Source organism: Zosterops lateralis, assembly GCF_965231275.1.
Source record: "Zosterops lateralis genome assembly, chromosome: 2".
NCBI lineage: Eukaryota > Metazoa > Chordata > Aves > Passeriformes > Zosteropidae > Zosterops > Zosterops lateralis.
The window spans coordinates 111167229-111180836 of record NC_139763.1 but is presented as its reverse complement, the minus strand read 5'-3'; the positions used below and the strand labels follow the sequence as shown (position 1 = coordinate 111180836).

The window sequence follows — 13608 nt, the reverse complement described above, 5'->3', positions numbered from 1 at the left end:
ACAGGTAGTCAGCCAAGCTTAACAAATCAAATAAATAGAATTATATGACTATTTTTAAACTGATGAGATGGATGTGGCAGAAAAAAGAAACAACTTTTTTGAAAAAGTTAAGATGGAAAATACAGAATTAGTCACTAACAAATTCTGAGACTTCCAGCAAAGCTGGACTTTACCACTGTAGGAGGGACAAAATAAATATACATTTTATTTTTTCACTCCACAAAAAGAGCAAGTTGTATGACCTAGGAGCTTAAATTGGAGCATCCTTCCAGCTCCTTCTGCTACTACTTTTTAATGGCATTGATCAGCCAGGACTCTTTATGTTGAGCAAACTTTCTACTTTCCAGACAGTTGCTGGTTGGTTGTACATGTTTGTATACATCTGCCTCTGTGTCCACTTCATTCTGTATGTCAGGACACACGTCCCAGGCTCCAGAAAGCCACAGAGATTCTGGAAAGTCATTAATGACTATTGGGCATGTAGCTTTTCCCCTTTTCATTTGCGTCCACCTAGTTTTGCCTCTCAAATAACCTAGAAAATTTAAGTGATTAATATGAACAATTCCATGGACATGCATACCAAGACCAATGGAATTTACAGGAAATTAGCCATCCACTAATGAAAAGAGTGATTTTAAAGACTCAGGAAGATAAGGAATAGGAAAAGAAAGAAAATACACAGTGTAAGTGTTACCATAAAGAGTAAAGGAAACAAACTAAGGCAGATCAAGTAGGGGGAAGCTAAAGTAAAAGCAGATATAGGCCCCTTTAAAAAAAGATGCATAACTACTGCCTACTTAAAAAATGGGAACCATAATGATGACCTAACTTTTAAAAAACCTTCTGGAAAATGCATCTATTAATATCCAGTAAGTTATGTTTAAAAATCAAAGTTCAACAGTCTACTCAGAAAAATCATATAAATTTAATTGTAAGAGGCTTGCATTTTGCTAAAAGTAGAAATTCTACACAGAATGCTGCAGGTAAGTTTATGTATTTGTGGCAATAAACAATATGTGCAAACCACTAGAGGAAAAAGATAACAAAAGCCCATCATTTGGGATGGAAAAGCTGTGCCTTCTTAACAAAAGCCAAGAGATGTAAGCATCATACATAAAAGGGCTCATTCAGAATTCACTGTTTTGTGGGAGAGAAGCTGTGAGAGTTTATATGCAAAACAATCGTAAAAGCAACTCAGAGAAGAAACAAAATCTCCCTATAGCAAATATCTGTCTTTATTAATGTTGGTCATTCCTTTAAATAAGGTTAGATGAAAATGTTAAGAAAATTTTGCAAGCAGTAATTTCCTGTATTAGGATTTATGAGATGAGAAAAATCTATAGGTTATATAAATTATATATTTATATGTATTCATACATATTGGTGACAAGTTAATTGCACAGTTACTGTGAAATAATGCATGCTATTTTATGGTAATAATGCAGTAAATCTATTGGAAACAATGGAACTGTAATTATATGGTAAGCTGTGTTAACGATACCACTTTAATAACCTGATGACTGTGAATTTAACTTATGTCAGCATCGTACGTACCCTAAAGTGATACAGTGCATTTCTTCCCACAGTACAATAATAAAGCAACTTAATTACCTATTTCTTAGGTTAAAATAGCTCTAGCATCCTGGATTAGAAGTTAAATAGCAACAGAATAACGGGGAAATTGTTGGCCTCACTAAATTCAACAGGAAATTTTCAGTGGGGCTCGGATGACTGCTGTCACATCTCTCTTGCTACATTTGCATTCACACACCTCCGGTCAGGTTGGTGTTGTGTGTGTCCCAGATCCTCCTGACAGTCCTGTAACATGGGCTGGAGTTCTTCCTGGGGAGAGGGGGTGAGGGTGGCAGTTGACTGATGGCTATAGGAGACAGCGGCTGGAGAGGAAGCTGCTCCTCGGACAGGTGGAGTAGGACCTCGCTCATCTTCTTCTTCTTCCTCTAGCTCATCCTGCTGCAGATACATCCTTGCAGGTGGCACGGGACAAGGAATTTCTTGGTCATAGCTAAAATTAATTTTTTAAGAAAATAAGGACTTAAATTCGTACTGTGTAATTAGCATATCTGATACATGTATTAATAGCCCAGAAACAAGCCACTGTTCTCTGTGCTCTTGAGAACAGCTCAGTAAGGATGTGCTGAGTGGATGCACAGCACTGCCACTAAGTGCTCTCCAAATTGCCAGGCTACAGGTCGATGAGCAGCACCAGAACAGTGCTGGAGGAAGGTTCTCACTGCCAGCTCGTAGGGCAAATCACACTTCAATTAACTAGTGATTAAAGTGGGAGGTGGGCAATGCCTTCCTCTTGCTTACCTTTCATCCACTGAGAGACTGTAATCTTCACTGTTGCTATGGGGAGGTGGATGTGCTGGAGGGGGTGGGAGAAGGTCTGCCCAGTTCATGCCAGCTTGCTTGGGAGCCTTTGGGGTGCGAGCACCCTTCTTGTGCCCTTGACTCCCTGGGAATAAAGAGCAGCACATGTTTGTAATGCTTTCAAGTCTCTCCTCAGCACCAGCTATGAAAACCAAAACAACTGTAGCCCCTTCTCAGATGCTCTTGCAGTCTTTGAGAATTTACTGTTTTGCTCAGTTTGGAACAAACTGGCATTCCTCCTCTTTACACTAGTTTGTGCTTGTAGATTCTTTGTAAAATTGATCTACATTTTAAGTGGTTGAATTTAACCAGAAACTTTACATAGCATGGGAAAAAACACATGGGATTCAAAACTTCAATTTTTAAAATAAACAGTCAAAATGTGATAAAACCATAAATGAATTTTACAAGCAATGTCATTAAGAGTGAGCTTCCTACTTCTGTTAATTACATTAAAGATTATCATCTAAAACAAATGAGCTGTAGACATTTTTTCTGAAGTGCTTTTATCCTATTTAATTGCCAGAACCTAAAATACAATATGATACAGATATGATCTATTAAAGTTCTACTGTTGCATTAAGTCACTGAATATAGGTAATTTGTACTTGTCCACTGAAACATTTTAGGCACAATGAAATTACTACTTTTAGTCTAAAGGGCAGGTGCAGTTGAAAATAATTGCTGGAAGAACTAAAATAATAGAAAAAAAATATAAAGATCGATGAAGTATTTCACAAATGTTTTCAACTACTATTACTGGAAAGTTACAGCTCATAATAAAGCAATGGAGCTTTAACAGTTCAAATAACTTTGAATAAGACCAATTATTCAGGTGGTCTAAAATTTTAAGTTTGGACATGGCTATGATGAGAACTTGCTCAACCATTGTTCCTTGATATAGATACATTTTAATCCTTCTTTGGTATTGTTATGCCTTTATTACAGATAAATTCCTTTTATGTAGACAAAGTCACTGTGGTTTTGAGTGTGTTTTAGAATCCTTCACATTTCTATCTTAAACTGAGGCATGATTTTATATTATCACAGTAAAGTGTTATATACATAATTAAATATACTGCAGTGAGATTCAGGAAGGTTGTTTTTTTTTCACTTCTGCTATTTCAGATTTTCCACTCTTACTGACAGTAGTTCTGATTATTATTGTCCCACATTAGCTGCCAGATACACCTGTTTTAGCAATGTGCAGTTGTTTTTGTGGTATCTCAGTATGTCAAACAAGACACTAACTATCCCAAGGCAACCTGCATTCTGTATCCTAAGCATCATGATACATACATGGTTCAACACAATTAATTTATTACTTTAGTCACATTTCTTCATTCCTTCTGGAGTCCTTGGCATAGGACTATAAATTGTTAGAGTTATGAATAACCCTAACAGATATCAGCACTGAAAACACCACCCTCTCATTTTTAATTTGCATGGTTCATACCCCTGAGATGTTTCATGCTGAATTTCAAGTTTTAACATCATTGAGCACAGGCTCAGCACCACATCCTGATCTTTTAGACCTGGGAATGGGCAAAAGGCTGTCTCCCAGAACAACACTGCTGAGCAGCTGGGAGAATTGGGAGCTGTGCTTATCTCATCCCAACCACTGAGAATTCAGGTCATCCAGAGGCACAGCAGGGCTCATCAACATATTTATGTCTTTGCTGTGCTTTGGTCAGAACTGGTCAAGACAAAGCAAAGGTTGGGATTAAGGCAACCAGACTATCAAAGGCAACAGCAGAAAAGAATGAGAAAAGTCTGCATTTTGATTAGTAGATGTAAAATTCAGGGCACTTGTGACTGTGACCATAACTAACCCTGGAATGGGTTTGATGTAAATAAACACAGCCTGATGGCATTGTTTATTACATTTATTATGCACCTACAGTAAAGTCCCAAACCAAGCCCAAGTTTCTGGTTTAGCTCATACACCCCTATCGGAAATCAAACCTGGAAGTGAACAGGTCATACTATAATGATAAAACATAACTTTTGAATTAAAACATATTCTGTGGTCCCAAAGTACAGAGTGCAAACTCAGTCAATACAAAAAGCTATTTTGTTCCAAGATTTTTATGAAAGATTTTTAGATTGTTTGTACAGGAGATGCCAATGAGAAACAAAATTTAATTATCTACCATCTATATCTAAATGATGTACAAAAATAATTTTGACATATACTCATTGAAACCTATAAAATTTTTTGTATGCCTGAATGCTTTTTTTACTGATGAAATACATGGGTTTAATTTACAAAATGAAAAACTTCTTGAAGCAGCTATGTTGGGTATCACTCAACTGCTGTGGAATCTTGAGCTGGTTCATGAATTGGGTAAGCAGACCCAAGAGATGAGAAAAAAAGTCGCTAAAGGACCAGGAAGGTAACACATAAATTAATTTATTTTTTTTTTTTTTTTTTTTTTTTTTTTTTTTTTTTTTTTTTTTTTTTTCTTTTGACAGTTGGAAAGAAATTGCTATGACTTGCCCATCTGGAAAACATAACATTACCCAGCATGCCATTAGCATTAGGAAATCCAACCTCCATCCGAGTTCATGACTTTCACAATGTCAGAAAATCAGTTACTTACTGACATTTAGATGACACTAAGCAATCATGAGGATGCCACAGAAATACAGTCACCTATTAGGACAGTTTTTATGCTGTTCAACAGTGATGCTGCCCATCACTCCTTCACCAAGCCCAATAAATATTGCTAACCATGGCTACAGCATCCAAATACCACAAAGCCTAGGGCCTGGAAAACACTGCAGGTACTCACCAGATGTACTACTGCCTCTGTCTGAGCTGTTGTAGGATCCACCTGTATTCTGGTCATATGACTGGTTGTAGGGAATAGTTGGAGCAATGTTGTCATTTACTCGGTAATCTGCAAGTTTAATGGCATGGTTAATGCTGCCCTTCAGAAACATATCTACTTCTACATGCTTGTGTTATAACACAGAGTAAGAGCTCCTGAAATTAGAGAACTAGAAACAAATTCATTCTGTGGAAGAAAAATCATCCTGCAGTCATGCTTTATTTTTATCTTGCCTCTTATTGTAGGCTTGGGGGAAATCATTGGAACTTAGTATCTGCACAGCTAAAATGCAGTAAAATGGAATACCATGTACAGGGTTTTCACAAAGCCTCTGCAATGATCAAGTCTCAATGAATCTATCTATCTATCTATCTATCTATCTATCTATCTATCTATCTATCATCTGTGTGAGCATTTCACATACAAATACCGTCACCTTGATTGATTTTCCATAGTTTCTGCCTAATTTATGCATGGAGGGCAACCAATGGCCTGCGGTAGCTAATTTTGGTATTTCAAAGGTGACACACCCACATAGGAGTCAGCTCTGTATGATAAGGGCTGAGTGATCAGCTGGAGCAACAATGCAGTTCCAACTGAATTTGGTTTACAACAGAAGAAGTCTTTGTTTCAGGTCTGCTGGCTCCAAGAATATTTTTATTTACACTGGATTGTGCAGGTTCTACAGCTTTTTTTGCTAATAGCTGTTACCATAACTATGCTCTCCAGTTCCAAAGCACTTGGTATACACTTACTACTTTTAAATCTAGATCTGGCAACCAGATCTGTAAAACTTCATCAGAAGTAAAATATTCATGTAGCAGAACAATACTCTTGTGCTAAAAAGAAATTACAATTTACAGAGAACAGAAAGAAGGTAGGTTACTCTTCATTCATACAGCAAATAAAACTGTGTCATGAACAGAACCACTGGGCATAAAGTAGTGACAATGAAGCACAGCATGTAACTCATCAAAATAGTTACTTCTCATCACAAAAGCTATAGGTATAATCAGCAGCTTGACGGCTTTGACTTAGAAAATGAGAAAACCAAGATCAGAATATTGACTCATAAAATAGCAAATCAAAACAAAAATAAACAAAACTAAGAATTCAGTCCCCATCTGCTGCAGAAATGTTTGCGATAATGTAAGCATGGGAAAAAGAGCAAAATGATAAATTCCACACCAGAGTGTATTCTGTAATAGTTTCTCAGCCTAGTTGCATTCCACAGACCACGCTGAAGCCCTACATACCACGTATGTTTACACAGAGGATAAACAGTAAATCAACACTCTGAAATATGTATATATGACTGTCAGCAGACAATGCTTTAAGGGGGCCTTTCCACACTACAATATGCTAGAGAATATGCAGCTGTAATATACACAGTTTGAAAGATGCAGTATCTTCCAGCACATAAAAACCAAACATGTTTTAATTCCCAAAGAGGTACGTAATACACAGTTTGTGAAAGACAATAATTACAAAAAAAATACAGCTTTCATCCTCTAGTAAGGAGCCAAACCCCTTGAATTTTCCTTTGGCATGTTTACGTCAAGGGAAGGTGTGACATTTTATATTGCCCTTTGAACTCCTCTGTGAGTAGATGGGTCCGGTAGAGAAACCAACATTCCTGTAATGAAATGTTTCTTTTTACTGGATCACTTATCACTATGCGATCACTTGGGTTACAACAATCCATGCAAAAAGTTCCAAGTTACAGTGGGTCCAGCTCCTAGGGATACTGTTTTGCAAATCAGGTTATTAAAAGAGGTTGCATGGTAGCCTGGAGGACTAGAAAGAAGAAATCACATCTATTTCTTCCAGCTTCCACACAGTATATTAAAGAAAAATGCCTTCAAGGCCTCTAAAGCACATTCTGATATTTCCCGTTAACACTGAAATCAATTTATTTTTAGCTTCTGGATCCACAGACTTCAGTCAGGGTAAGACAGGAATTTAGTTTCCAAAACTGTGTGCGGTAGCATTGCCTCTCAATATGAGAATTGAAGGCTTGCTAGGAACAAGTCTAAAATGAATTTGATCATTCCATTTGTGTCCCCAGTGTACAACACAATACAATTTTACAGAGTTTGATATGCAAAATTTCATTCTTTTACATGACCATGTAGATTTAATGAGTCTCCATCCACGACTGGGAAGAGTGGGTTGACCTATTTAAAATTTAAGGTAGAGTATAATGTGACTACCATGCATCTGGCTCATGAATAAAATATCTGGCCTCTGTCCTAACCAATCCCTTAACTACTATTAAATTTAAATTAATCTCATATCCATAGGAAATGTATTTTATTTAACTCTTTTCTAAAGATACAGCTTGTTATTTTTTACAATAAATTCAATATCAGAAAGGTTATCGTGGTGCTAATTAACTTTCTGACACTGCTAACGGTGTATTTCTGAATCTAAAGAGGCAGAAGTCTAAAAGCACCACAGAAGCCTGTCACTGCTGAACCTGAAAGCTTTAGACTCCCAGAATGAGATGGTCAAAACTCCTCTGATGCCTAAAGAGGAGAAACAAGCTAAAAGCTCTTCACCTTTGTTTAATTTGTTTTGCTCCATAATGTTGTACTGTATGGGTGGAACCTCTTGCTTTTGCTGAACAGAGGGTTTCCAGTGTTTCTCATTGTTGTCCCCGCTGCCACTGTTAACATTATTGCTGATATTGGACTGGATGAGCTGAGTGGTGGCATAAGGAGTGGGCTGCCCAGGCTGGCTGACAAATCTTCCGTCCTTTAGATTTGGACTATTGAAGGTTTTCATCTCATTCATTTTGTTGCTGAGGTCCACGTCCCCATATACAGTTGACTCAGGCAACATCAGGTTTGTCTGCTTGTTGTCCAGCTGATTGTTGTAATTTGCTATACAATCGGCTAACCACAGAGGAGAGAAAAGAGAAAAGGTCATTCTGTTCGCCCACACCAGACTTTCCATGAAACCCCCTCTAACATTTCCCTACTGCACAACTACATGGCTTGAACCCATGTAGCAGATACACTGAGACAGAGATACTGCCATGAACTATATAATTTACAGAATATTATTTACCTTATACACTACTGCTCCAAAAGCAGGGTTCACTGTTCTGATTCACTGTAAATTCAGACCTGCTGAATTGTATCTACAATGACTTACCTTGCTGGGCTTTTCCACAGTGGGCACATAAACATTCAGGTTTTTAGACATTATTCTCATAGCAGTATATATATTCAATTATTAATTGTAATTAGAATCACTTGAATTGCAAGGAAAATTCAATCAAAACTTAATACTGGGAGTAACTAAATAAGACCATCATCTCATGTCACCTCAACAGTATCTAGACACTCTTGGATTTGTGATAAGAAATAGACATACAACAGGTTTTCATAAAACAGACTTAAAAATGATTACATATAAGAAAAGAATTAAAGAAAAACAGCACAATGTAAAAGGTAACTCAGTACCCAGTAGCAAGTCTTTATTTGATCATTGTTTGCTTGTACAATCTTATATTTTAACTTGAAACAAAAAAAAAGGCAGAAAAGCAATCTGGAATGTTTTGCTGATTTTCAGTTGCTTTGAATACTGCAAAATAAGTAATAGCACAGTAATACATTGTCCTGTATGCTAAAGAAATATCATATAGACAGCATGAATTCATTCTTCTGACATTTACTGCATCCTGAGACCACCACTTCTTGCAGACAGTAAAGTGACATGTGCTGATGCTCTGGCCACTACTGCACAAAACAGTGTCCCTGCCTGCCATGTTCCCTTGCCAATGAGTGACAGGAAGCCCACATTTTTCCCTCTCCACATCCAGTCCACTGGGAGAATACCGAATGAAGTAAAGTAGTCTCTGGGTCAGCAGTTAGAAGGCTGAGTGGAACTAGCATTCAATGATCCTTAAGAAAAAATTCTCATTTTCCAGTTGATTAATACATCAATAATTACATAACACTCACCAGGAATATAGTTTTCCTCTTTAAAAAAAGTGGTATTTATGCTAATGAATTTGATTCAAAACCTGAAGTCCATTACCTGTGTCCACAATGAATTCACTGGAGAGGATGCCAAGTCAAACTACATACAGAATTCAAGATTTTACCATTACACTAAATGAAATAACTAGCTAACATAGAGGATTTTCAATTTCAAAAACATTCCCTAACACATACATATTTTTAGAGATATATTACCCAAGAAAGGGGAATAAAATAACGCTTGTGTAAGAAAACCACCAATCCACATTTTCAGAGACTAAGGAACAGTATCAGAACATGCCACATAGAACTTATCACTGCACATTTCATGCCCCCCAGTCTGTGAGTTTTTTTGAAGGTTTTACTGTTTGATATATTTTTCCTTCTTATGTGAGGTGTTATTTACTGCCTCTGTTATTTATTGCTTCACAGTCTTCAACTTCTTGATTTCTAGAGTTTAAATTCTTTCATTTCTCTCACCTGCTGAAACCATACTAGTCTTTCCTCTTTTCCAAGTCTATTGTATTATACTGGGCAATTATATATACAGTATATTCCTCACTCCTGATACCTCAGGCTTTGCTAAGTTATCTTTGCAGAGTCACTTATAACATGTATTTTTACCTCCTTTCATTTGCAGCTACATCTGATTTGTGTGTAAGGCAATGTAATCAATACAGCATATGCAGTAAGTACATTTTTTACACAGACACATTAGAATTCCTCATAACAAGCACTTAAAACTGGTTTACCTATATAACAGAAGATTTCTCTAGCTAGATTTTTTATGGCATCTACTTCTGGAACAGTAGGTTCCCGTTCTGTAGACTTGGAAGACAGCACTGTACTTAAAAACAATTAAAATGCAGCTACTTTGCATATTCACAACTACTGAGGGGATATCCATCACTGCTGCTTCAGAGCATACACCAGCCCACGATGACAGAATTAAGAATTTTTGGCAGATTTTCCAGGAAAGATGAGAGCACTCTGAGCACATTGTCTGACCCACGAGCTCCAAAGTTCTACTTGACAGGAAGGAAACACTTCACGACAGAACCAAGCTTAATATGAAAGCCAAAATGAGGGAGAATCCACTGCAGTTCAATATAAGATGTTATAATAGGTTGCAACCATCAAAAATGCGTCTTCTCTTCCTTTTCTGAGTTTGTTAGTTACCAGAACTTGCTATGTCTGTCCTTGCCACAGTAAAATATCTCTGAACCATGAATTTTTTTATACAGGTATTGGTGGACGTGATATCCTCAGCCAGAGTGAGAGACAAGTCTCTAATGCCAAAATCTCTCACCTTGCCCTGAAGCAGCTGGCACTGGTCACTGTCAGACAGTATTACTGCAGGAGATGAATTGCCATTACCACCACTCATGAATTACCAGACATTTGAACTGGTTTCACATTAATTACAGGAGGTGATGCTGCTTGGCACTTAAGCCACTTCACATACTTCCCCTCTGGATTGCTGGGACATACTACTAGCCAAAACCAGTAGAGATGGTGGAAAAAACTTATTTCATTCCTCACCAGTAACATGAGGTTAAACCAAAAAGAATGTAAGGTCTGTTTAAAACAAAATGTGGAGCAATTAGCACTCTGAGATGTACTTCCTCAAATGTGTCCCATAGAACTCATGAGGTTTTCTTCCAGAGCTCTCTGAGTTCTGCTCAAACTTCCAGGAACTACCACTTAACCTAACATTTTGTAATTGCTTTAAGTGTGTGAATTTAACTTCTTTAGTCACACACCCTAAACAGAACAGCAGCTATCCAATCTTGCTCAGAAAGGCACTCAAAGTGAAGTTCTGAGTGTGCCAAAACAGACTGGCTTTGTTGCAAGCACTGTAGCAATGGTAAATTTCTTGCTTCCCATCACATCCAAACTAGAAGGAAAACCACATTAGCATAATTTTAGTATTTCTCCATCTGAGCAACAAGGATGTACAGAACAACCCAAAAATGCCCTTATCTGCTCTATTCAGAAGCCCAAATGTATTAGTTCAGTGTGAGTTTAGGCAACATTGAACTTTGCAAGGGCTCCTTAAGCCTGCTACAACTATCCAAAGAGGACCAAAAAAGGATTCAAAAAAGGGACCAAAAGCATAACCATGACATAAAGGAGATACTACATTGAGCCCAAAAGCACTGGAAATAAAACCCCAAACAAACCTGTACGCTCTCTCATGTATTAGAAGCACATGCTCTGTAAAGAAGATTCCTTAGCAAGGTAGAAACATATCTAACCTGGTCGACTGTACGTTGTAAGGTTGCTATCACTGTTGCCATTGCCAGAGGTGCAGCAGTTGATGGAGCAGTCATTGTGATTGTTCCCTGTGTTAGGCCAAGTGTCTGCTAACCATGGCTGAGTGGCTGGTTCACTGATGTTTAGGAGTCCAGGCCTTTAAAAACAAAGCTCGGTCATTTCAAAAATCAAACAAAAGCATTTTCACAATCCACTGACACTCTACCCAAGCGGTGAGATATTACCAAATAATACCATGTAACAAAAGGCTTGAGCACTGAAAAACACAGCTTGATTCAATTATTTAGCATTTTCGAGTCTCCTGTCTAACCTGCTCCTTGCTAAATCACTCAGGAGTGAGCAGTCATCAGTTCATTTTGCTGGACTACACTATATGCTGGTGTGCAACATTTACCTGTCACTTTGGTGGGTTTTTTTGTTGTTTTTTTCCCTCTTAGGAGGATGCACTTTGATTTTTCTGCCCCTTCACCCTTTCTTAAAGAAAGCAAGGTAAAAAAGAGGAAATTGGGAAGTCAAATAAACAAAAGAATTCACACATGATAGCAGGATGGATACGAGTAAGTAAGAGCCAAATTTAAATGTGACTATTCCCAAATTCTTGGTTATTTATGGAATAGTTCTCCTCACCATCAGATGTGATGCATCTACTGTGGTGCATCAAAGGGAACAGCAGGTAACAAAAACCTCTGTGGCTTGGGAGCATTTGGATCTCACTAACACATCTGAGTGGGTGACACACACTTGTTCATGAGAAAGCCACTCAGCTCCTAAGAGTTTGAGATACTTGGGAATATTGACCACCTGAAAAATATCCAGGTATGAATGCTGCATCCTGGCTGCATTTGGAATAAAGTGTACCCCTGTCATCAGCAGAAGGAAGCAGCATTCCTTGTTTTGCAAGCTGCTGGATTTTTGTAGTGAGTGTGAAAGCTCTCTGATGAATGTTCCGTAGAATCTCTGGTGGCTCTCCAGTCTCCACGCTAACAATGCATGTTACAGTCCTACTCAATTTAAAATTGCCTTTGATAACTAAGGTGCTTTTAAAAAACAGATAACTTTAGCTACTGTCACATACACATATATGAACACATTCCCCTTCTCTTGGGACTTAACATGTAGCTTTCCATTTGAAATAGTGCAGAAACTATTTTCCATAATATTAGATGTGATGATATTCAAAAATAAAATATGCTAATCCTCTTAAACTGCAAGTTGAAAATACAAGCTGCATGCAGTTATTTGTGGGGGATAGAGTCTGTCAGGGCTGCAGGCTTAAGTCATAGACTTAGAGTGACATTTAAAAGATCTATACATATATGTGTATATATATATTTCTGTACTGCATATGTCATCTGACAATTTCACATAGGAGATGATGAGGTTTGACTTGCTGTCAGGCTTACAAACCAGCCAATATGCATTCAGTAAAGAAATATTTATTAAAAAAATCTGAAATAAATATACAGCTGTGTAGGTTTGTGAGCATGCCAGTTGATTTGAAATTCCCTGCTCTTTTCCCTACAATTTGCTCTTACAATGAACCAACACCTCAAGGCGTTTAGAGGAGACAAAGCATCCCAGAATGTTTCAGCACTCTAAAGATCTGTGTACTGGAGTTTTGCACAGAGAGTTAAAGATTCTTTGTTTCTAAAATTTACTTTGCATTCACACCTGCTGTCATGTAAGAAATGTGGTGTGATGTACATAAGCAGATGAGAATTCTACTAATTGGAGCCATTTAGGTGGAACTGTAGGCAAGCGATGCTTGCATTACAGCTCCAGAGCCTGGTGATGATTTGAGATCATAATTTCCAAAGATTTTTAACCTTGGCAGCAAATTTTTTGACTCCCTGAATTACTGGACAAGGTCTGAGGCAGGGGTGGACAAAGCCAAGTGGCTGTGTGGGTGCTAGCTGGAGTCAATCCAGCACAATTACCATTACTCAAATCCTGTCTAGAAAAGGGATTGCCACAGAAATGGGTGTTTTTTCAGCATCACACAAATGGGGATTATGTTGAAATATATCACTGTGACATTTTGAAATCTGAAAAATGCTTTAACGTGCTCACATAACTGCACTTGGCAAAAAAACGCTAAACCTTTCCAAAACACTGCA

General features: G+C 37.7%; 1 protein-coding gene across 5 annotated transcripts in view; it reads right to left on the bottom strand.

Moving 5' to 3' along the window:
* ROBO1 (roundabout guidance receptor 1) overlaps positions 1-13608 on the bottom strand; it is a 690041-nt gene that overhangs the window by 17265 nt on the left and 659168 nt on the right. For 4 of the 5 annotated variants that reach the window (XM_083855650.1, XM_083855651.1, XM_083855652.1 and 1 more), the window contains 5 exons: positions 11473-11627; positions 7787-8122; positions 5187-5294; positions 2332-2476; positions 1772-2023 (listed from right to left, as the gene is read on the bottom strand). In XM_083855650.1, the coding sequence (XP_083711776.1) occupies positions 1772-2023; positions 2332-2476; positions 5187-5294; positions 7787-8122; positions 11473-11627 (996 nt within the window). The remainder of the gene's footprint in view (positions 1-1771; positions 2024-2331; positions 2477-5186; positions 5295-7786; positions 8123-11472; positions 11628-13608) is intronic. The other variant, XM_083855654.1, reaches the window with a different exon arrangement.